The 24,838-nt window shown below is 44.1% G+C and overlaps 1 protein-coding gene across 8 annotated transcripts in view; it reads right to left on the bottom strand.

Annotated features, from left to right (window-relative positions):
* The window catches only part of Synrg (synergin gamma), a 77,223-nt gene that overhangs the window by 19,390 nt on the left and 32,995 nt on the right, over positions 1-24,838 (bottom strand). For 4 of the 8 annotated variants that reach the window (XM_021177164.2, XM_021177165.2, XM_021177171.2 and 1 more), the window contains 4 exons: positions 20,257-20,369; positions 19,997-20,059; positions 12,908-13,840; positions 2,449-2,811 (listed from right to left, as the gene is read on the bottom strand). In XM_021177164.2, the coding sequence (XP_021032823.1) occupies positions 2,449-2,811; positions 12,908-13,840; positions 19,997-20,059; positions 20,257-20,369 (1,472 nt within the window). Of the gene's footprint in view, positions 1-2,448; positions 2,908-12,907; positions 13,841-19,996; positions 20,060-20,256; positions 20,370-24,838 lie in introns of all 8 variants that reach the window. The other 4 variants (XM_021177158.2, XM_021177168.2, XM_021177170.2 and 1 more) reach the window with 2 other exon arrangements.

Below are 24,838 nucleotides of genomic sequence, written 5' to 3'. Positions count from 1 at the left end.
CTTGGGAGGCAGAGGCAGGCGGATTTCTGAGTTCGAGGCCAGCCTGGTCTACAAAGTGAGTTCCAGGACAGCCAGGGCTATAAAGAGAAACCCGATCTTGAAAAACAAAAAACAAAACAAAACAAAACAAAACAAAAAAACAACCAAAAAAAAAACAAACAAAAAAAAGTACTGATTTGGGCTGGAGAGCTGGCTCAGCGGTTAAGAGCACTGGCTGCTCTTCCAAAGTACCTGGGTTCAGTTCCCAGCACCCACACAGCACCTTGGAACTGTTTGTAATTCCAGTTCCAGGGGATCTGACACATAGACATATAGGCAAAACACCAATGCACATAAAATAAAAATAAATATATTATAAAAAGTACAGATACTTGTGACTTTTAATTATGTATGTGTGCTGTATGTGTACAGGTGCCCGCAGAGGACAAAGGTGTCAGACTTCCTGGACCTGGAGTTACAGGCTGCCAGATGTGGGTGCTGGGAACCAGACTCAAGTTCCCTGCAAGAGCAGTCCATGTTCTTTCTTTGTTCTGAGATAGGATCTTATATGTAACTGTCCTGGAGCCCACTCTGCAGACCAAACTGGCCTCAAACTCACAGAGATCTGCCTGCCTTTGCCTCCTGAGTGTGGAGAGTAAAGGAGTGTGCCACCTCCAGCATGCCACGTGTTCTTGACCACTGATCCATCTCTACAGCCCCAGATGGATTTTTAAAAAGTATTTAGTTCATTAAAAAATTTTAATTAGATTTAGTCATTTCATTTTATGTGTGAGTGCCTTGCCTGTATGTATGTATGTGCGCTACATGCATGTTTGGTGCCTACAGAAGTCAGGGCATTGGATTTCCTCAAACTGGAATTATGAATGGCTGTAAACCACCATGTGGATGCTGGTGTCCCTGCAAGAACAAGTGCTCTTAACCACCAAGCCGCTTCTCTAGCCTCTTTATTTTATTTTTAAATAAGCAAGCAAGCAAGCACACATGGAGAGCAGAGGTATAGGACCCTTCTTGACTCTAGGGTTACAGGCAGTTGCTACAAACTGAACTTGGGATTCTCTCTGTACACTTCTCTTAACCACTGAGCCATCTCTTCAGGCCCCAAACAGATCATTAAAAATGCATGAGTGGGTGTGATGGCTCAGCAGGTAAAGCCTCTTGCTGCCTAGTCTGACAAACTCAGGACCCACGTGATGGAAGGAGAAAAGTTGTCCTCTGATCTCTGTATGCATGCCCTGGTGTACTGGCTGGTTCCGTGTCAACTTGACACAAGCTGGAGTTATCACAGAGAAAGGAGCCTCCCCTGAGGAAATGCCTCCATGAGATCCAGCTGTAAGGCATTTTCTCAATTAGTGATCAAGGGGGAAGGGCCCCTTGTGGGTGGTGCCATCTCTGAGCTGGTAGTCTTGGTTCTATAAGAGAGCAGGCTGAGCAAAGCAAGCTAAGCAAGCCAGTAAAAAACACCCCTCCATGGCCTCTGCATCAGCTCCTGCTTCCTGACCTGCTTGAGTTCCAGTCCTGACATCCTTTGGTGATGAACAGCAATGTGGAAGTGTAAGCTGAATACACCCTCTCCTCCCCAACTTGCTTCTTGGTCATGATGTTTGTACAGGACTAGAAACCCTGATTAAGACACTGGGCATGTGTGCCCGTACATATCCACAAATAAATGTGCATTCAGTTGCCAGGCGTGGCAGTGCACACCAGCACTTAGGAGTCCTTGAGTACTTGGGAGGTTGGGGCAGCAGGAGGATCAGGTGCTCAAGTTATTCTCTGCTACACAATGGGTTTGAGGCCAGCCTGGGCTACATGAGACTCTGCCAAATGAAACAAAAAACACCCCAGATCTATAGGTTGACTGCAAACCCACTGCCATGCTGAACTTGGGGAGTAAAAGCAGAAACAATTAAATCCAATTATTTGGCTATATCAGATAGCATACTTTTTTTTTTTTTTTTGAGGCAGGGTCTCTCACTATATGTATAGTTCTGGAACTGGAATGTAGACCAGGCTGGCCTCGAATTCACAGAGATCCTCCTGCCTCTGCTTCTCCTGAGTGCTGGGATTAAAGCTGTGTGCCACCACATCTGACATACAGAACACTTCTAAGCAAATGAGGGTGAAGAGAAAGTACAGGGTCTGCTTGTCCTTTCTTCAAGAAGCAATTAGGAGGGACAGGAGGGATAGTGATTGGACTCCAGCTCCAGGGAAGGGCCCTGCTCTCAGAAGCTGGAGCATCTATTTCCTGCTAAGCAAAGCATCATTACTGTACTTTCTCTTTTAAGTTATTTTTTAGTTTTTGAGATAATGCCTCATTATGTAGCCCAGGCTGACCTCAAAGTCATGATCTTCTGCCTCGGCCTCCTGAAGGCTAGAATTACAGTTGATTGTCACCATCAGAAAGGACTTCTATCATTTCAGTGGAAGAAGCCCATAGGGAGAAAATCTTACCTTGAACAGAAAGGTCAAAGGTTGCCAGCTCACTTTTGATCATTTCTTCACTGGATTTCATTTTGCTCTGGGAATTAGCTACTAAGAAGTCAAACTTGCTGATTTTGGGCTTTTCACTTTGAAATTCTCCAAAGTCGTCTGCAGCCTCCTTGGGGGTCTCGTGCGAGGCCACACTGGAAGCTGGGCTTGGACATGAGGTTTCTTGGCTGCGGTCCACCATGGGCGTGTCCTGCCTGGTGAAATCCTGGAAGTCCCCGCTTTCATACTCTTTCTGCTCAGTGGTCTGAGGCATCATGTCTTTAAAGCTGGCAAAAGCTGGGAAGGCAGTCTCTGGAAGAGCGTCCTCACTGGCCAAGGCCGATCCTTTGGAGAGAGATGACATGGTGATGTTTTCAGAACTGCCAAATGAGATCTCTTTCGTGTGAAGGTTTGAGGTGGCCGAAAAGGACCTACTTCCTGCTGAGAGGACAAATGGAGAGAGTTTTCTGCCATGAAGTGCATCACCCCTGTCTGAGCATTCACAGCTTGTAAGTGTGCTCACTGTAAAATGGCTACTACAGCTTCCAGAAGCAGCACAGCTTAAGTCCTCTATATCTGAAAGGGAAGTGCGGTCCCATAGTTAGAGGTGAGCTCCTAAATCAGGCAAAATGCCTAGACTATTTCATCAGTCATATGCCATGCCGCAAAAGCTATAGTCGGGGCTTGTCCTAAAATTAAAGGAGTTGGGCTGTGACATTTGATCTTTATGAAACCTACTGGGGTTCAGTTAGCATTTCTAGTTGATTACAAACAGTCCTTTTAGCTGGGCATGGTGGTACACATCTTTAGTCTCAGCATTTGGAAGGCAGATCCCATGAGTTTGAGGCCAACCTGGTCTACGTAGAGTTCCAGGACAGCCAGGTCTACAAAGAGACCCTGTTTCTAAAAATAACACAACAACAACAAACTCCTTTCCATTATGCATAAAAAATTAGTATAGAGATAGGTTATACAGCCACGCACATACTGTTTGATAGAAGACTCAGATCATGTAATGAAGTATTCCCTTTTAAGCTTGAAGACATTCTTACATATTTCTTATCTAAAACCTATCTCCTTTCTCTATGCTGTGCTGGACAGTGTTTCTCTTAAGCACAGTTACAGGAAATGTGATAAACTATAAATTTAGTTTCTTAAAACACAAAGTAAACACCTTCTTAACTAACTTTTAATAAATCACTAGAAATTTCTGCGTCAGGCAAAGAGACAGACAGAGTCAAGCAGCCACTTACCTCAGTTTTATTTTGACCAGTTTGGATTGCTGGGATGGAATATGGGAAAAACCAAAATTAACCTGAACTACTTTAGTCCTTAAAAGAACAGAATAAGCCAGGCGGTGGTGGCGCACGCCTTTAATCCCAGCACTTGGGAGGCAGAGGCAGGCGGATTTCTGAGTTCGAGGCCAGCCTGGTCTACAAAGTGAGTTCCAGGACAGCCAGGGCTATACAGAGAAACCCTGTCTTGGGAAAAACAAACAAACAAACAAACAAACAAACAAACAAACAAAACAGAATAAGGGGCCTGGGTGTGGTGGAGCACACCTCAATCCCAGGAGGCAGAGGTGAACGGGTCTCTCCGAGTTCCAGGCCAGCAAATGAAAAGCGTGAGGTCCTTCTGGAATGTTTCTGCTTCAGTAATGCGCCTCCCTCCTCATCCTCACTGAAGAGGGGAAGAGGTAAGAGGAAGATGTTCTAGGCTAGAGGACTCGCCATCTTGTTTGTATACATTTAAATAAGTAAGCTGGGTGAGGGGGTACAAATCTTCCATCCCAGCTCTTGGGAGGAAGAGGCAGGCTGATCTACAGAGTGAGTTCCAGGACAGTCAGGGCTGTCTCAGAAAATGAATGAATGAATGAATGAATGAATGAATGATGAGGTGGTAGAAGACAGCAAATGCATCTTTCTGGTCTGAACAGGTCTAACTTTGTCTCTACCACCTACTTCCTTTCTTACCCCAGGGCACTAGCCTTATAGTTCAGTCTGGCCTTGAGCTCCAGGCAACCCGCCAGTTTCAGCCTCAAGTGTATTTTCTGAGCCCTGGTATGCTCCTCTATGAAGTGGCGATGAGACTATGTATTTATGAGGATGATGTGTGTGGAGGGTCACTCAGTGCCTGGAGAGCAACACATGTAACAGCTTGAATTTCTTCTGAGTAAAAAAATAAAAAGGCAACTCATTATTTTAGGGCTGTTCCTAGGAAAAGCTCACTTCCTTTTCCTCCCTGCCTTCTGTCATACAGGGGATTGAAATGGGGCCGTGAGCACAGTTGACAAGTGCCTGGCCATTGACCACATCTCCAGCGCTCTGCTTTTAACTCTGTTGAGACAGGCTCTTACTTACTTGCCTAGGCTGACCTTGAACTTCAAATCCTCCTGCCTTAGTTTTCCCTAGTAGCTGGAACTACAGGCCTGAGTCATCATCCTTGCTTTCCAGATCATTTTCAAAAAGCAAAACCAGCAAAGCTGCCTACGAGTGGGGTGGGGTGGAGAAGCCCCATTCAGTAGGGCACTGGGTCAGGCTAGAGGCACCTTATTTCATTCTACTTACTGTATGAGGTGAGAAGGCCAACCACCTAGATAAACACACACACACACACACACACACACACACACACACACACACACACACAATCAACAAGGAATCCAAAGTTCTATGACCTGGACTTTCACCATGGTCATCGGGTGAAATGACATTAGTCTCTTTTCCTCCCTTCCCAGCGATAGCACGGCATAGTTTAGAGTAGGCGTGGGGCTCTGGATATTTCCACAGCTTCCCACCATCCTTCCATATAGCTCCCTAGGCTCTGATAAGAGCATTAAATGAATAATAAAAATATCAGCTACAGTCAACCAGTAAAAAGCAGATCTCTTCTGCTAAATGATGGACTTTAAAATTTTGTAGTACAAACTGCACCCTTCATGTGTGGCTTGGCTTTACATAAAGGACAAGTGATATGGGTGACAGGTTTATAGTTCAGAATGAATGAAGCAAGCTGTTAGACAAAGCACTCTTTGAGTCCCTCACTGTAGTGAGGATCAACCTAGATCTAGGTGTCCAGGCCAAATGAGGGGCGGCACAAACAGGAGGCAGATGCTCTGAGACATCTCAGGGGTTTGTCAGGGGTGCATTCAGCAGACTGCTCCACTGCAGATATGTTTTCTACTAGACTCTTCCTGAAAGCTCTTTGGGGAAGCCATATCAGAACCTGGCTCTAGTATCTTATCTATTAAAAGAGGGGTAGTGATTTTTTTTTTTCTGCAGACCAAAGATAAACTTATGGAAAGACACCTCCGGTTCAAACACTGTAAACAAGTTGCTATGGTAATAAAAAGACCGTTTTTTGTTTTTTGTTTTTTTTTTTGTGCAAATATGCCACAAAAAAGAAAGTCTATCTTTTGCTTTTGTTTTTGTTTTTTTTTAATCAAGACTGACTGACTCATGACATTCTAAGCGATCTGGATTGCTTCAGCCAAAGAGCTTTTACAACTTTTTATAACTACAAAGGCATTAACCAGAGAGTAAACGTGTCCGGAGTCACTGAGGGCAGCTTTGAAGCTGAACGGATTCACTCTGGCTTATTTACTGGCTACTAGTGGGTGAAAAGTAATTTACTACAGAGTCGTTCATTTGAATCCGTCAGCATTGAAGCTTCCACTACAGAAGAACCAAAAGCAAACAGTTACATAAGACCTACCCTCAAGGGGCTGGTGAGATGGCTCAGTGGGTAAGAGCACCCAACTGCTCTTCCGAAGGTCCAGAGTTCAAATCCCAGCCAACCACATGGTGGCTCACAACCACCTGAAATGAGATCTGTCACCCTCTTCTGGTGTGTCTGAAGACAGCTACAGTGTACTTACATATAATAAATAAATCTTTAAAAAAAAAAGTTGGCACATTAGTCACTGAAGGTAAGGGGCAAACAGGGAGACACCCCGTTTTCTTGTATTGATAGCTCCCTATTTGCTTAGCGATACAGTATAAAAAGATTCCAAAACCAATAAATAACAAGGCCTCTAGCATGAAGGACAGGAGCCCTGGCTAGGAAAAAACTGACACAGGATGCTGTAATCACCAAAGTGACTAGAGGTGGCTTTGCGATGTCATAGCCGGATTCTGAGAATTGCAAGAGAAAAAGAGAAAAGGAAACAATAAAAGGCCACAATAAAAGGAGGCATCACTACTGAATCTCTGATTCTCCAGCGGGCTCCTGGGTGGTGCTAGGGAATACAAACTGTGCTTTCACACACGGATTTGTTTGCAACCAGGAATTCACTATGACAAAGGGCACGAGAATAAACAGTACAATCCGCTTCCCATCATGGATCAATATCAAGGCCTGGCTTTTTCTCCTACAGGCAGTGAACCCCATTGGGCTCCTCCCTAACCTCTATTCAGACTCACTCTGGATGCGTGTTGTACATGAAAGCAAGGTATTCCCAGGCATGTAAGCTGCTACCACAGGACACAGAGGGCCAGACACCTCCCCCTCACCCACCCCACTCTCCCCCAGGGATGTTTTCTGAAGCCATGGATCTCTGCCTTAGAAACAACAAGTTATTGACTTTTAAGGAAGAAGTTTAGAAAAAAAAAATCGTTCCTTTATATGTACAATTCCACTATTGTGGAGTGTTTGGCATGGCAGTAGCAACATTTGCTGGCCCAAAGAGGGAGCCCCAATGCAGACTTAGGCCAGCCTGCATTCATCAACACAAACCACGAAATATTTGCATATTTCCATTTCTCCCGGTTCTCCCTTAGAGACTATTCTCCACTAACTGTAATGCCTGGTCAGTGTTCTGTTAAGCCTGACACGTCCTGAAGGCACTGCTGCAGAGAACAGGAAAAGTGATGTCGCTGTGCAACAGGCTACAAACACTGTTTGACCACTGTCCTGTTTTCCAATCTGTTCAGGAACCTTCCTTTCTGTGTTTGTACTGACTCCTGTGATGCTGTGGTTTAAATTGTATCCACACTGTAAGCATCTTCTGGTTTTTATGTCGACACTTTTAAGTTCAATAAAGAGAAGCTGCAAGCATGAGAACACTAAACTCAGAGGAGTCTAGAAGCCAAAGAGACAGTAAGACTGTCCACGGTGGCTCAGGAATCCCTGGCTACAGACAGGGCTCAGAGGCCCAGCGCATGCACTGCTCGCTCTACCAGAGGGCCCAGCATCCGGGCCAGGGAGCTCACAAGTGCGTGTAATTCCAGCTCTAGGGGATCCAATACCTCTGGCCTCTGTAGCACCTGCACTCAAATAAGACAACCCACACACATACATATAATTAAAAATAGTAAAAATAATAGAAATCTAATGATACCAAATGAGCACAAAAGATGTTAAATACAATGAAGGCTTTCTGGCTATCAAAAGGGAGAGAGATCAGACTTAGGAGGTAGAGCCTCTTGGGTGTGTGGCCCTCTTATGTTCTCAGAGTTACCTGGCTGACATTTCCCAAACAATTTGTCAAAAGTTCTCAAATGATAGAACTAAGTAGTAGCCACTCATAAGAAAAAGTAATCTGGGCCGAGATTGTACCTCAGTGGCGAGTCAGGCGCCCCACACTTGCTTAGCAGCAATAAATAAACATACATAAGTAAAAATAGCAGGCCATGGCGACATGTGCCTGTAGTCCTAGCTACTCTGAGGCAGGGGTATAACGTAAACTCAGAAGCTTAAGATTAACCGGGCTGGTGAGATGGCACAACGGGTAAAAGCACCGACTACTCTTCTGAAGGTCATGAGTTCAAATCCCAGCAACCACATGGTGGCTCACAACCACCCGTAACAAGATCTGACGCCCTCTTCTGGTGTGTCTGAAGACAGTCACAGTGTATTTACATATAATAAATAAATAAATCTTAAAAAAAAAAAAAGATTAACCTAGGCAGCATAGTGAGACCTTGACTCAAACCAACCAACCAAAGAAGAATACATAAAAAATAACTGACAGGTGGTGGTACCTGTCTAATCCCAGCACTTGGGAGGCAGAGGCAGGTGGATCTGAGTTCGAGGCCAGCCTGGTCTACAGAGTGAATTCCAGGACAGCCAGGGCTGCACAGAGAAACCCTGTCTCAAACAACAACAGCAACAGCAACAACAACAACAACAACAACTCCTCCTCCTTTTCCTCTTCCTCATACAACAACAACAACAACAACAACAACAACAACTCCTCCTCCTTTTCCTCCTCCTCATCCAAGTCCGTCAATGATTTTAGAAGCTAGCACAGTTTGTGTGACATTGCCAGTGTTCTCTGTGAGCACACCTGTTTCCTCTGATAGCCAGCATGGATTCTAACAGCAGCAACAGAGAACACCCACATGTTTGTGGGATGTCTCATGCCCTGACAGAGACAAGCATTAGCCAACCATATCTTACCTGGCATCAGGATAAACAACCACAGTGTTATTGGAACCTAGACCACAGAATGCAAGCACACACACACACAAAGGATATTGTGTTATTATGCTGCTAAAACTACCTCCCTAAAAATAATATAGTGTCTAGACACAATGAGCTGCCCACGGAGTGACAGTTACACACAGGGACAGTCACTTCTGCCCATCAGGGAGCTAAAGCACCTAGTAGACTGCTCTGGCGTCAGAGACTCTACTGACAAAGGAAGCCAAGGCCTGGTGGGGGGCAGCGTCCTGGGGGGAGCAGTGCAGCTGGCTGCTGGCGTCTCTAGCTCGAGGCTTTTCTCCCCAGTTTGTTAGCAGCACAGATGGTTGACAGGCAGAGCACTTTGTACATGGTTTTAACGGTAACCTCCCTCAACTTTCAACACATACACATCTCAAGTGGAAGGCCTGGCTTTTCTGAGAGTAAGTTTCACCTGACACACAACTTTTTTCTTTTCTTGGGTGGCATATCAAAGTGACTTCTGGAATCCTACTCAAAATTCCCATTTTCAGGAATTCTTAAAAACAACAACAACAACAACAAACCCCAAATCTTCAAATCATGTGTAAAAAGTGGAAGCACTGAAATCAATGCCTTTTCCCTGAAATCTTTATGTGTTTTGGGTTTGTGACCGGAAAAAGAATTCTGTCCCCACGGCTCCTCATTCTCGCTTCACTCTACAATGGAGCATGCAGTTTCAAGTTTGGATACTCACTGCTAACTTTCACTGGTCTTTGAGATTTGCATTAGTTAATTAATATATTGATTGATTGGCTGCAGCGCTGGGATAAAACCCCTGTGCTTTGTAGATACTCTACCACTGAGTCAGGCCAAAAGATGTTTTCTTAAGAATGGAAACAGTGTAAAGTTTAGTTCTCTTGTTCCGTGGGTTGTTTTAGCTTCAGCACTTATTATGGTCATGTGTATGACGAGTCTGTGTGGCACACGTGTGCCAGGTGCGGGTGCACAGGTCGGAGGACAGCCTAGTTGCTGTTACCTCCTTCCACTCTCTCGGGGCTTGTTTGCTTGCTTTTTGGTTTTACTGTTTCAATATATCCTTGGCTCATCTTGAACTCACAATCCTTTCTCGGCCTCACGAGAGCCGAGGGGATCGCTGGTGTGTGTCTTGCTCCTAGCTAAGCTTTAGTCTTGCATTGCTGAAGACTGTGAAGAAGATGTTTCTGCATGTACTCATTTATTTGGTGCCGAGATTAAACAAGCATTTGTCGATGCTCGAAAGCATGTGACCAACTGAGCTCAAGAGCTTAAAGCTGCACTTCAGTTCTAGGCCACATTAAGGACTTCTGGGTCTACAAGGGGCAAAGGTTAAATTGTATCCCTGCTTTTTTTTTTTTTTAAGAGGGGAAAAAAAACCCCCAAAAACCAAAAAAAAAAAAAAAAAAAGTTTCAAGGGACACTGTGACTTCAATTTGATACCAGCCAGGTATTTCTTTGGTCTAACTGAAAAACACAAATTACACACATCCCCACACTTTCAAAATATGCCAAAGAATCGTTTATTAGCACAGGACTTACAGATCGCAGGAGAGAGTACAGAAGAGCTAGAAAGGAAGCGTCAGAGTAAGCATGCAGCCAGTGCTTGCAGAAGAGGAGGATAAAGCAAGTTCCCAACGGCACATTCACACACAAGTGTCTCTACTGAAAAAAGACATCAGAAAAGCAGCCCAAAATAATAAGGCGCTGATTAAAATACAAAGATTTTCCATGTCAAAAAGAGCTACTTCACAGGCAAGTAGCCCCAGAGGGCTTGCTGGCTCTGAGAAAGTCACAGATCAGAGCAAGCTCTTGCTGCCAGACAAAGGAGCTTAAAGACCAAACACCAAGATGCTGCTGTGCCAGAGAGAGTAAATTTAGGGGGGTGGGAAAGCAGCCTCTTTGAAATGATATGCAGCAAGGACTCAAGGGTTAAATGTAATGATATGCAGAGAGAAACCAGGCAATGTTATTAGTATATCTATCTACCTTCATACAAAGAATTAACAGCACGGGTTAGAGAAGTACCCCCTTCAGAGTTAAGTTAGGGTTTCCAGGCAGGGTTACGGTCACAGACAGTAACAATCCACGTTTTTCTTTTCTTTTTTCCCCATCGGCCCACTTATTTCTCCAGGATGTCTCAGACTAAGAGAGCAATAGATTCCACAGTGAGCGAAAGGGTAAAATAGAGTCACAGCGCACTGAGGCAATGCCTGCGCTCACCTCTCCAATATTTTACTCAGGCAGCAATCTGCAGTCTTGCTCAGCAACACATAGGCGTGACAGTTGGCATCAACCCATCTTAACAACCGCTCTGAAGGAAAGGGTACTGCTCCTCCCCCAAGGGAGGTTTACAGAACAACAGAAGGGAACAATCTGCATTTAAGGTCTCCTCCATTTGAACAGAGCTGTCTCCAACATGACAGGTTCCATTCTGGGAATGTTCCAAACATACAGAGAGAACACGAGCAAGTGAGCGAGTGAGCGAGCACAGATTATTTAACAGGTCCATTGGAATGAACTCAGTCAAAAGCCAACCTCCCTTTCCCAAATGAAAGGTGGGAAAAAGACATCCCAGACTTGGATTAACTCATTTCACAAAGATGTGGTTTGGCACTGTGAAAGAATATAGATTCATTTTCAGAAAAATAGCCTCTAATTAATAACTTCAGAGTCCAAAAGGCTAGTATACATGTTGTGAAATTGTTTTTAAATAAAAATCAAATGTTGTTTAAAAAACAATGCCCCTTTGCAACCAAGTGTTGTGGCTCACGCAGCTCTTATTAAAAATAACAAAGCATCCTATCAAACAAACAACACTGAAGGGGAAAATATGAAAAATGAAAAGAAAACAAGGAGAAAGTACTAGTGATGGGCATCAGGAGCTGAGCCAGCCTGCTGCACCAGGCAAGTCCTCAGCCGGCAGCAGGCAGGACGGGGATCATCGCTAACTGTGTCCCATTCAAACCCAGCATAAGAAACTGTCAACATTCCAGTAACAAAGGGTGCCATTGCCAGTTTGAAATCTGTGGACTCTACAGCATTTCACAATGTCTGCTGAGTCTGTAAACGTACAGTGTCTTACCTGTCCCTCTCAGGTAGAGAAACGAACCCTGCATGTGCACACTACATTTTCTAGAATAATACAGTAATACCGAGATAGTTCTCATTATTAAAGGCCACAAAGTAGGTTTATCTTTCTATATACATATCAAAAAAAGAAAACAAAACAAAACAAAATAAAAACTAGGACACTTGGGAATCTAGTTCTTGTGACACAAAGTTGGACCCGAGAATAAACTGCTACATGTAAAGCCACACAGGGTTTAAAGAGGGCTCTCTAGAAAGAGGTTCTCACACATCAGAAGTTAGTAGCTACCCTAGCCTATCATCTACAGGGTTATTACAACTTAATACTGGCAGTAACACTGCAAAACTGTAACACTGAAAACAGGTCTGCTCCCCGCCAGGCTCTGACCCACGGAGCATCCCTAAGTGACCTCTTCACTCTTCTCAGGGGAGCTGGCAAGCTGAACTACAAGTGCGGGGAGTTCGTTCACTCTCTTGGCCTAGTCAGAGTCGGTTTCTGTAAACCAACCAAACACTGTCTTAGCAACTCTAATATACCAAAGAGGAGACAAAAGAGGAGGGCGGGCACTGCTGTCCCTCTCACAGGAATGAAGAAACACTGTACACACTGCCAAACTCTTTATAAAACTTCTGGCTGTGTGGGGTTCACTGAGCAGTGGGTCCGTATGGGCCTCTGACACCAAGTGAGTATTGGCGTCAAAATAAAAATATCTTGGCTATCCAATCTAAGCTTCAGAGCTGTCAGAGTACCCATAGGTTAAGGTTTCAGTAACACCATGTTTAACACTGCTTCAAGCAGATGACTGCAGGTTAGCTCTTCCTAGAGATCTGAGGAGGTAACAGGCCAGAGCCTTGGTCTGTCAGTCAGACAATACCCAGAGTCCTCTCTGATATCTACATGACCATCACCAGAGCAATCTCACCAATTCCTCACCTGCGGCAGGAGGATGCTGGCCACTAACTGTTGGTAAATCCAAAGAGCTATCAGACATGACATGCTTAAGATCTCCTCCCACATCAGCCAATTTCATGTCAAATTGAACAGAAAGTGCATCTTCAGAGTCCTCCTTGCCAACACTGCTGCCACCGATGGAGGGGAGGTCTAAAGACTTCACCGAGGAGGAGTCTTCTTTGGCATGTCTGAAAGCCACAGCTTTCTCTCCCAGGGATTTGTCTGAGCTCGTGGATGAGAATTTACTGGAGTGGAAGTCGGCAAAGTCATCGTCACTCTTGGTGGAAGAAGTGTTCTCTTTGAACTCCTCCATGGCCAGCCCAGTGCCCTCTAGGGACAGCTGTTTGAAGACATCATACTTGGTTGCTGCAGCAGGTGGGTGCTGTGCCCCTTCCACAGTGCTGCTGGACAAGGGGCCGGGACTCACTTCCTCCCTGAGGGCTTCATACTTGTCACCTGCTTTTGGCTCAGATGAAATGGAGCTGTTACCGAAAGCCATAAAATCTGCAAAGTCGTCCTGCTCCCCAGCAGATGCAGGGTTGGAATATTCCCCAAAGAGGTTGAACTCTCCAAAATCATCTGCCAAACTAGAAGTTTTAGTGGATGCCAGTGCTGCTGAGGCTGCTGCAGAGCCCGCTGGCTGAGGTCGAGTGGAAACTGACTTTGCTGTGCTAAATGTAGCTGAAAAGGGCACCTGTTTCTCGCCACTGCAATCCACTGAGGAGAACATATCTAGGTCTTCTAAGTTCAGAGGGGTTTTCACCTGTGTCTGTGTCTGCTGTGCAGCTCCTGAGGCAAAAGCTGATGGAAAAGTGTCTTTTGTGGGTGGCTCTAGGGGTGACACACTATCGGCGGTCTTGAAGTCAGTGAAGCCATCATCGGTTCCTGTGGATCGGAACTCAGCAAAGCTCTCTCCTGAAAGAAAGAAGTGCAGTTCAGTAAGGATGCAGAGCAGAAGACCATGTGGCACATGATGCATTAAACCAAGGTATAGCCCTGTACACCCATCTTTGGCTCAGTGGTAACCACAGTCCACACTCTTATCAGCCTTGGGTCTCCATTAAAGCCAGTGATAAGGAAACAGGCGAGCACTGCTCAAGACTCTCTCCTCCTCTGGCCAGAACTGAACCAGAAGCTGGAGGATTCTGAGAGGCACACTGATAGCTGCCCACTAAACATGAAACATTATAATGTTTTAAACAAGTTCAAAGGTATCAGTGAAGGATTCAGAGAATCCTGCATCTGGAATTCAGAGTGTACAACTCTGAACTACTAAGCACTTTAGAAAGATTTAGAAGCTGGGCGTTGAATCACACACCTTCCCAGGAGTTGGGAAGCTGAGGTAGAGGGATCACAAGTTGAGGCCAACTTGGGCTAGCTACATCACTAGATCAGGTCTCCAACATACCAACCAACTAATCAGCCAATCAATGAACTAACCATCATCAACAATAAATAAACAACCTCATTACTAGATGCTAACAGTGTAGCTCAGTGCCCACTGGCAAACTCATGCATGACACACACTGACACCCATGCACCCACACAGGAACACAAAGTATTAGAAAGGATACAATGTGGTCTTGCTCAAGTACACTGACATTAATCAGATGTTATTTTTGTAAAAATCTTTGAGAAAATAACTACTTATCTGCAAAGCAAGTTAAGTGCCCATGTGGAGGTCAGAGGACAGCTGTGTGTGTAGCCTCTCTCTTCTCCTTTGTTTTAAATCTGAGATCTGAGGACTGAACTCAGGCCATCGGGTTCTGCAACATTTTTATCCTGTAGGCCATTTTTTTTCCAGCCCCTGAGAACTTAGTCTTTCAACTTTGGAACCATGATTCTTAATAAGATTTCTATTCTTCACTCGTGTCTAATTTAGCACTTACAATTATAATGTCAGGATGTCGATAACCTCAGTTTTCTTACAATGTTTGAAGGCCTACAATGAAACCACTAGGATAAGCCATTTAATGAAAGCCAGCGATATATCAACTGCGAGTATTGCTATACCAACCAACATCATTTAATATCTATTAACATGATTGCCAATTCTGGAGATTAAGAAATAAAAGCCTACATTTCTCTGCTACTTTACCTCCACTCTTTTTTTTGTTTGTTTTCTTTTAGGTTTTGAGACAGGGTTTCTCTGTGTAGCCCTGGCTGTCCTGGAACTCACTTTGTAGACCAGGCTGGACTCGAACTCAGAACTCAGAGATCCAGATGCCTTTGCCTCCCAAGTGCTGGGATTAAAGGTATGCACCACCATTGCATGGCTTTGCCCCCCCCCCCCAATGGACAGTCTACTTTTGTAGTTCTGATTGGCTTAGAATTCACCAGACAGACCAGGCTGGCCTTGAATGTATAACCTCCCACCTCTAACTCCTGAGTGCTGGGATCATAGGCACACACTCTCATCAATGTTTTAAAAAATTGTTTTTCCTAAATGATCAAACATAGATGCATATGAACCATAAAATGTACTTAAAAGCCAAACCTGAATACCAGTTTCTAAAACTGCCACTAAGGAAGAGATGGGCTTTCAACCTATTGGGCCTCATGCATGAGCTACACTTTAATTTACCAAAGAGAAAAAGCACTGGAAACAATGTAATTTTGCTTTTTAATCTGATACTGAATTTATTTACTAGCAAAAGCCATCAACACAAATCCTTCCATAGTATAGAGAAATATGAGAAACAAGAGTAGCCTATTTCAAGTTTCCTATAATTTTTGTATTCAAGACATAAGTCAATTTCACAAACTGACAGGAAATACAAATGTGAAAACTACCCTAGGTTTACAGATGCGTCGATGACATTTGTGTTATTTCTATAAATGAAGATATAATTAGTAGTAAACTTTTTTTTGGTCATTTTGGTGTTTTGAGGCAAAATACATGGTACCCCAGGCTGACCTTGGACTTATCAAGGTCTCACATGGTAACCCAGGCTGACCTTGAACTCATGGCAATTCTCTTACCTTAGCCTCATGAGCGCTATAATTAAAGGCATGGGATACCATGTCCAGATCATGGCCTAAATAAAATTTTGATGTGTTGCTTTGAAATATCTGTGAAATTGACAGGTTTTGATTTTTAAACACAAATCGCACAGCAAACTAAACTTACTGATGATGAATTGTAAACTTCTCCATCAGAACTGTGAACTGGGTGAAAGGGTTGAAGGGAATGAGAAAGGAGAGGGTTTATAACTCAACAGCAAAGAGAATGACGCCAGCAAGTTAACTATCTGGAGTGACTGCTGCTCCTCTGAAAGCTTTTTAGTTGGCTCTCAGATTTTTCAAGTTCCTCCTTTGATTTTTGTAACTTTTTAGGCCCTGAGAACATTTTGAGGGAGTATTTAGCTAGAGCTCCAATAAGAAGTGTCCTTTCTTTATGCAGACCACTGTTCAAAACTTACATACAGCGTCTGGCTTAACCTGAGAGGAGACATTAAGCTGTCGCTCAGCAGTGCAGGAGACTCATTTCTGAATGAGGTCCTGCAGAGGCTCCAAGTCACAGCACACCCCCATTTCTCCTAGTTTTTGGCTCAAATTTGTTCTATAGCCAAGAATGACCTGTGTTCCTCATCCTCCTGCCTCCACTACCCAAGTGCTGAGAGGAAAGATCTGTATCTCAAATGGTACACCTCAAGGAAAGTTTTCAAAAAGTTTAGGAAAATAAAACTCCCAATTTCTCCCACATTGAACAAAGTTAGTAACTCAGAGAGCTTTAAACCAAGTGATGTGGAGAGAAACGCAGGCAAGCAAGTCAAAAGGACGATGACCCAGACCTGGGTTCAGGATGAGGAAGCAGGAATAGGGGCTGCTTACATTTGGGCACCACCATCCTTTCCTATTGTCTCTAATAAGAATAATGTTTATGGGGCTAGAGAAATAGCCCAGCAGTTAAGAGCACTGACTGTTCTTTCAGATGACCTGGGTTCAGTTTCCAGCATTCACATGGGAACACACAACTGTCTGTAACTCCAGTTCCTAGAGATACAATGCCTGCTTCTGGCCTCTGTGGGTACTAGGCTCGAATGTGGTAGGTAAATATACATACAGGCAAACCCACTTATATACATAAAAGTTTTAAATGTTTATATCATGATCATTAACACCATATCACACAAAGAGTCCTGGCATTAAACAAGGCTCTACTTGAAACTTGCCTAAGAAGAAACGAAGTCAGGATTCCTCTAAAGTTCAATTTGAGTGCCTAGGGCCTAACACAGCAGGGAGGGAGAAACAGCTCCTACATCCGAAGGACTTGGATGAAACACAAGGAAATGCTGCTGGAACCTAAGACCCAGGAGAGACTGAATTCTAAGGGAAGAGGTGGCCCTTCCTATGGAGAGAAGCAGTGCGGTGGAATACCTATGACATCCCCTCACTTGTAGAGAGTATTTCCCACCCCACGGAAAAGTGCAGAAGCCAGCTTTGTGCACTTAGTGGGTGCAGCAGAATGTGGTTGTGTTGTCAGGAGAGCAGACACATTCTATAATATGCAGAGTTAAGGTTCAGGTGACAACCTATGGATTACTCAAACTACATGCCATGTCTAATCACACATACTAACACTAACTAGCTCTCTCTCTCTCTCTCTCTCACACACACACACTCACACGTCTTCATCTTTCTCATTAAATCACAGCCAATTTTGAAAATCCTGAACAATGGTGACTTGAGTCAAACACAACACAGTACAGGAACTGATCTCGCCTACCTCCTGAATAGGTAAGCTAATGTCTGACCCATTCATTCATTCATTCATTGGACTAGTTTAGCAGTGCTGGGGAGGAATACCAGGAGTCTGCCTGTGCAATCTGAGTATTCTCTCCACCCTGAGCCACATCTCAGCTCTGAAGCTTTGGGATGCCACCTGGTAAAATGCTAATTAGGCCAAGCCTTGCTGGCGCCTCCATGTTTTCATTTTATACAAAGACAATGTTTTCTTTTTCATCTTTTTTTTCTTCCCCCAAGACAGGGTTTCCTCTGTGTAGCCCTGGCTGTCCTGGAATTCACTCTGTAGACCAGGCTGGCCTTGAACTCAGAAATCCACCTGCCTCTGCCTCCCAAGTGCTGGGATTAAAGGCATGCGCCACCACACCCGACTCCATGTTTTCTTTTTCGTAATGCTCTTTAGTGTTGAAGAGTGTTAAAGTGTTAGGACTGTGTCGCTAATGAAAAGGAGTCCTAAGGAGATGTATTCCTTTATTTGCTGTGCCGCCTCAACTTAGGCTTCTCTGTAGAAGTGCAGAGCAACTCTCACAGACGCCATCTAAGCTATGGTTGGTGGCTGTCCAGCTGTCAGACAGTGCCACACTCCACTCCCGCCTAACGTACAATCAATTCGTTCTGCTTTGTTCCAGCTGCTGTTTGCCGCTGCTTCCCGGGCTGGCTTCACACTTGCTGTGCAAGGAGAAGGAGCTTGCGCTGGCTGAGATTTAGGAGCTTACCGGAGCCAGCTTGCTTTTAACTAAACGATTTAGCTTTATTTATGTATTTGGTGTGTACGTGCACACACACATACAAAGGGGCGTCAGTACATGCATGCTAGCACGTGTGTATGTGTCCAGTTCACAGGTGATTGGCAGGAGCTGATCTCTCCTTTCGCCATGTGGATTCTGGTGATGAGACTCAGGCTGTCAAGCTTGGTAGCAGTGTCCTTAACTACTGAGCCATCTCCCTAGCTAGCCCAGAGCTGTTTTGAAGTAATGGTATTCTACAGTGCTTTTCTTTCCAAATGATGGATGAGAAACCAAGAAAACATAAATAATACCAAGAACTATACCAGGAGCTGTTTTCAGAGGAAACTGTATTGATTTGACATTACCCAAAATCTAAAAAAGCACTTCACAATAACTGAGCCTCACTGCCTGTACTGGCTGGTTTTGTGTGTCAACTTGACACAGCTGGAGTTATCACAGAGAAAGGAGCTTCAGTTGGGGAAATGCCTCAAGATCCAGCTGTAAGGCATTTTCTCAATTAGTGATCAATCGGGGAGGTCCCCTTGTGGGTGGTGCCATCCCTGGGCTGGTAGTCTTGGGTTCTATAAGAGAGCAGGCTGAGCAAGCCACGGGAAGCAAGCCAGTAAGGAACATCCCTCCATGGCCTCTGCATCAGCTCCTGCTTTCTGACCTGCTTGAGTTCCAGTCCCGACTTCCTTTGGTGATGAACAGCAATGTGGAAAATGTAAGCAGAATAAACCCTTTCCTCCCGGACTTGCTTCTTGGTCATGATGTTTGTGCAGGAATAGAAACCCTGACTAAGACACTGCCTCACTGTTATTTCAAAGCTCCCCAAGATTATCCCTGCCCCCACAAGACTGTGTGCTACTCAGCTCAGTACTTACTAAGCACTGCAGCAGCCATTAAGGACTTCTGAATCAAAACACCTACAGTCTGAGTACGTAGCACAATATTATTATGCCAAATAATAACAATATGTTAATTTCTTTTTAGTTGGGTATGCTGGCACACACCTTTAATCCCAGCACTTGAATGGCAGAGACAAGTGGATCCTTTTAAGTTCTCAGCCAGTTAGGAATGCCTAGTGACTCAGAATTCTCACTAGGTTGGCCTGGAACTAGCTATGTAACCCAGATTTGCCCTGACCTTGTGGCAACCCTCCTGTCTATGCTGCACAAGTACTGCGATTACAGGTGGGTGCTATAATATCTGGGTTGCCAGTTTTTAAAAACAACATATATACAGGGGCTGAAGAAGTATCTCAGAGGTTAAAGAGCACTGGCTGCTCTTCCAGAGGTCCTGAGTCCAATTCCCATGGTGGTTCATGACCATCTGTCATGGGATTCAGGGTCCTCTTCTGTTGTGTCTGAAGATAGCTACAGTGTACTTATAAACATTACTTTAAAAAAAGCGTTATAAAAAACAAACAAACACACACGGGGGCTGGAGAGATGGCTGTCACTAAAAACAAAAACGTAAATAAAAATTCTTAAGGGGTTGGGGCAGTAGCTCAGTGGTAAGAGACTTGTTTAACACGTATAGGGCACTGTCTTCTCCCCAGTTTGGCAAAGGGAAAAAACCAGGAATCCAAACTTACCTAAAGGTTTACTGTCTGTCGTTTGCTCGAGTTCCCTGAAAGCACTGTATTTATCACCAGACTCTGCGAGAGAGAGACAGTGACTCATTACAGTGAGGAACCCAGAGACAACAGCCAGAGAAGCATGGTACATTGGGCAGCGCACACATATTTAACATGTGGAGTAGCATCTGACACATTCAATAAAAAATGTGCCACTTAAAGATTTATACAACTTAAAGTTACAGCTGCAGATTTATCAGCTGACAAATTGTCGTTACCTCCAAACGAAGCAGGGTTTTCAGAGGGCTTGTCAGTGGAAATGCCTTTGAACACTGCGTATTTGTCTGTGGAGGCTTTAGTTCCAGGAAATGGGATCAAGAGTGATGGAGCACTGCAAAGAAGGGGAAAGCTGTGTTACTGCTCCCTCATCACCACACTGGGCTTGGAGCCAAGTTAGAGGTCACGGGTCTCTGCCCTTTCCCTCCTTTCCTTTCCCTTTCCCCTCCCCCCTTCCCCTTTTCCTTCCTCCCTCCCTCACTCCCTCCCTCCCTAAAAAATCTCGATTATGTATGTCAGTCATAGTGGTACATACATGTAATTCCAGCACTCAGGAGGCAGAGGCAGGTGAACCTCTGTGAGTTTGAGGCCAGTCTGGTCTACATAGGGAGTACCAGGACACTAGAGATACAAAGTAAGACACTGTCTCACACACAGACAGACAGACAAACATGTCTGTGGTTATGCTACATGTATTTAGGTAAACCCAGAGGCCAGAAGAGGGCACTAGATCCCCAGGAGCTGGAGTTACAACAAGTAATGAGCTGGGGGCTGGGAATGGAACTTGTCCTGGTGTTAGCTGTTTTCATTCTGTGGGGCAGACAGACTGCCTGGGGATACCACAGACAGAAATGTAGAGCAAGTAATGGAAAACAACAAACTCCAAAATGCTTTATTGAAGCAGGCTGACATCTGTGGGGATGGGAGGGAACATTTTATAAGACCCCACTTCTCCTGTTTTCTTATCCTTTCGCCCAGATGTTTGTTGCTGGGCAGGCCTTGTTTTTCCTACGGCCTTCCCCACGAGCAAGGAGATGGCCATCCTTTTCCCCTGTGTGCTCTTAACTTTCTCTCATTATGGAAGAATAACAAGTGTTCTTAACTGAGTCTTCTCTCTAGTCTTTCCAGCTGGTGAGATGGTTCAGTAGATAAAGGTTCCATGCCAGGATCTACATGGTGGAAGGGGAGCACAGACCCAAAGGTGGTCCTTTGACCTTCACATCCATACCTTGCACACAAGCACCTACTCCACCTCACAGAAATAATGTAATAATTTTTTTAAAGAGACGGGTGTCCTGCATCCCTTATGTAGCTGAGGAAGACACTCGATTTCTGACCCTCCTGCCTTTACCTCCTGAATGCTGGGGCTACAGTTGTGTGCTGAGAGTTGGATAAGGGCTTCCTATACAATAGGCCATGCAGGCTGACAACCAAGTGTGTCTGCAGCCCTACAGCTCTCTCTTTCAAAAGTTAAGAGATTACATAGAAACTCCAAAATGACTAAAAACAATGTCCTTTTTCCTGAAAATAAACACTAGCTCTCATTAACCAATTTTTTTTTTTTTTGGACTGAGGAGGGGGTGACATTACAATGACTGTCTGATCGTTGGGTTAAATAGTAAAGGCACTGAAATAGATCATTAAAAAAAAACTTCCTGGGGGGGGTGGTGGTGCTGGAGAGATGGCTCAGTGGTTAAGAGCGCCGGCTGCTCTTCCAGAGGTCCTGAGTTCAANTCCCAGCAACCACATGGTGGCTCACAACCATCNGTAATGGGATCTGATGCCCTCTTCTGGTGTGTCTGAAGACAGCAACAGTGTACTCATATACATAAAATAAATAAGTAAATACATACATACATACATACATAAATCTTTAAAAAAAAAACAACTTTCTGTGGTTTTAACTCAGAGTTCACAATAACTTAACATGAAATTCCAAAAGTGTATACCTAATATTTAAAGATAAATTACAATCACCTAACATAAGACTTCTTTAAAGCAGCTCAGGCTGTAGAAGTGAGACAGTTAAGATAATAGTCTATTTGTAAAAGGTTCTTCAAGCCAAGATGTAAATTCTGCTTTTGTTCATTGTGTGGATGTCTGGACATCTGATAAGCAATGGCAGACAGAAGAGAATGGTTACTTTCACAAGGATCACACCAGCGGTCCCAGAGAGCTATCTTTGTAGCAAAACAACAATCACTTCAAAATTAGGTGAAGATAATTTTATCTGTGGACATTTTTTTCTGGATGGCAGAATCGTGTAATGAGTAGCATCTGCGTAGGCAATTCTTGGAAGACTTGAGCAGACTATAGAAGCCTTCATTTTCCCTCTTATCAGAGGTAGGCAGTTCCCTGGAAGAACAACCTTTACATATGAATGACTGCATTTCACCATCAGCCTCTGTCACTCCCACAGCCCAAGATATAAAAATGGATTTCTATTGAGGTCTCTGCCCTGCAGCAAAACCCTTTCCACAGTCATTTAAATCTTCTTATCAGCGGCCCACAACCAAGGTAGAAACCAGGCTGTCCCACATGCATGGTAATTGGGTCGACTGTGTTTCAAGACTTAAAGGCATTGGATATTAAAATTTCACATCACTGCCACACAGCTGCTGCTATCTGATCTTGACAAATGTAATAGCTTATCATCTATCCATGTAGGTGGATGCTTTTATAGTTCCATAAATAATTAAACTATAGCTCATTGACCAGAATGCTACATAGGAATACAGGTAATTGGTGTTTAAGGACAAAAAGCCCAGGAAGCTGGATGGCCTGCCTGCTTTTCGTAACCCTCCAATTTTAGCTATGGTCTTTTGAAAGCTCAGTGACAAAACCTTTCTGCTAAATGTGACATTTAATTGAATGTAATTAATTTAAAATTATATTCACAGAACTGGACAAAGAGAGACTCTGCAGGGTAATGAAGCAGCTGATGGAAACTAAGAGACTCCAGCTCCCGCCCAGAACGTTGGCACACACCAATTACACACACAGCACAGATTAGGCTGCACTGCGGTCCCTTTCAGGAGCTATTATTTTTTTTAAAAAGCAGGCTGTAATCACCATCAGAGTGTTTATGCCAGTTATGTATAGCAGTCATTATCTGCTTTATACATGAAAACAGTCATTTCTGCTCTTTATGGGAAGTTCTCAAGTGAGAAGGACACACTGTTGTGAAATATAAGAATCTGCAGTCCACTGAAAGGCAAAACTGGGAACCCTGTCATCAGAAAACACATTTTGTTTTCCCCAGAGAATCTCCTTCCATATGGCTGCTGCAGGTGTGAAGTAAGAATCCACCATTCCACCTGGAGTCTGGGCAAGGCAAACCCTACTCTAGGTCAAGAGGATGTGCCCTGAAGAGCGATCACAAAGACAGAGGTACATCAGGTTTTTGTTCTAACTCTGGTGACTGAATCTCCTCTCCAATGGCTGAGGTTTGACCTCACTGTCTTATTTGATTGGCTAGTTTGTACAGAGTTGGTGCCACCACAGGAAAAGGAAGAAGGGGAGAAAAAGATCACTGCTCCAGGCTTTCCCATTCCTGGACCTAGAACAGTGGGCCTTTTTATGGGATGGGGGGAGAAGGCTGGATTAAAACATTTACATTAAAGTCTACAAGATGAGGGGATTAGGATTCCTTGTCCCAAACACATTTTATAGTATGTGACAGAAAAGACTATTTGGTATTTCTTATACAGATAGGGTTTTTCCCCCACTCTGCTAAATATTAATGTTTATAAAGAAAAGCTTAGATTACAGTGTCATGGTGCAGTGTTTAAATCCCAGTACTCGGGAGGCAGAGGCAGGCAGATCTCTGTGAGTCTGAGGCCACTATGGTCTATACAATTTTAGGATGGCCAGAGCTATGTAATATGGAGACCCTGTTTCAACAAACAAACCACAGAAAACAAAACCAAAGAAATGCCTAGTTCTCAGCAAACAAACAAACAAACAAACACCCCCAAAGCTCCTGATGCTATAGCTCTGTCTCAGAGCTCCATCTGTGCAGCTGGCTCTCCTAGTTGCCTCCACCCTGAGAACTTTCTGAATACACAATTGGATGTTGGTACTTTCATGCCTGGGAGACTCCCTCTTCTCTGACATCAGATCTGAGTCCGACCTGTGTGTCAAGAATACAGCATTTCCATGCTGTCACTCAAAACCCAGAGCAGTTCCCTCTGCGCTCCCTGCAGAAAAAGCCTTTCCCAAAGACATTTCTTATTCTGAGGATGCTTTACAGATGTGACCACCCATTACAAGACTTCCCACAATAAGGGCTGCCCTAACTGCTATGGCTTTCTCACCAACTTACAGTGCTCCTTGTCAGCCATGGCCACTCCACTGTGTAAAGCTTTTCTATTCTGGTTAAACACAGCAATTACAGAAACAAGTAATTTGCCTCTTAGAATTAAAGCAACTTCCTACTTGCACCCCTCACACACCTGAAATCAATCGACTGTGTTAGCTACAGTATCTAACATTGAAAAGGCTGTGCACATAGTCACTGTACCTAGCATTGAAAAGGCTGTGCGCATAGTCATTGTGCAGCACTGTCTAGACATAAAGACACCAAACTTTGGGCATTCTCAATAGATATACCTTGTTTTTCTGACTGAATCTGAGAATGCAACAGACACACAATTCAGACTGAGTCATGGGAGCTTTAAGGGATAATGTAAGTGCCCAGAATAAACTGAGCTTCTATATAAGAGCAACTGTGGACCTTGGTCTGTATTTCTAGTGTTTCACCCCAGTGTCTGGCATATAGCAGCTGCTAAGTAAACACAGACT

This window comes from Mus caroli, chromosome 11 (assembly GCF_900094665.2).
Source record: "Mus caroli chromosome 11, CAROLI_EIJ_v1.1, whole genome shotgun sequence".
NCBI classification, from domain to species: Eukaryota; Metazoa; Chordata; class Mammalia; order Rodentia; family Muridae; genus Mus; species Mus caroli.
The sequence above is the reverse complement of the archived record's forward strand: the minus strand, read 5'-3'. Positions and strand labels throughout refer to the sequence as shown.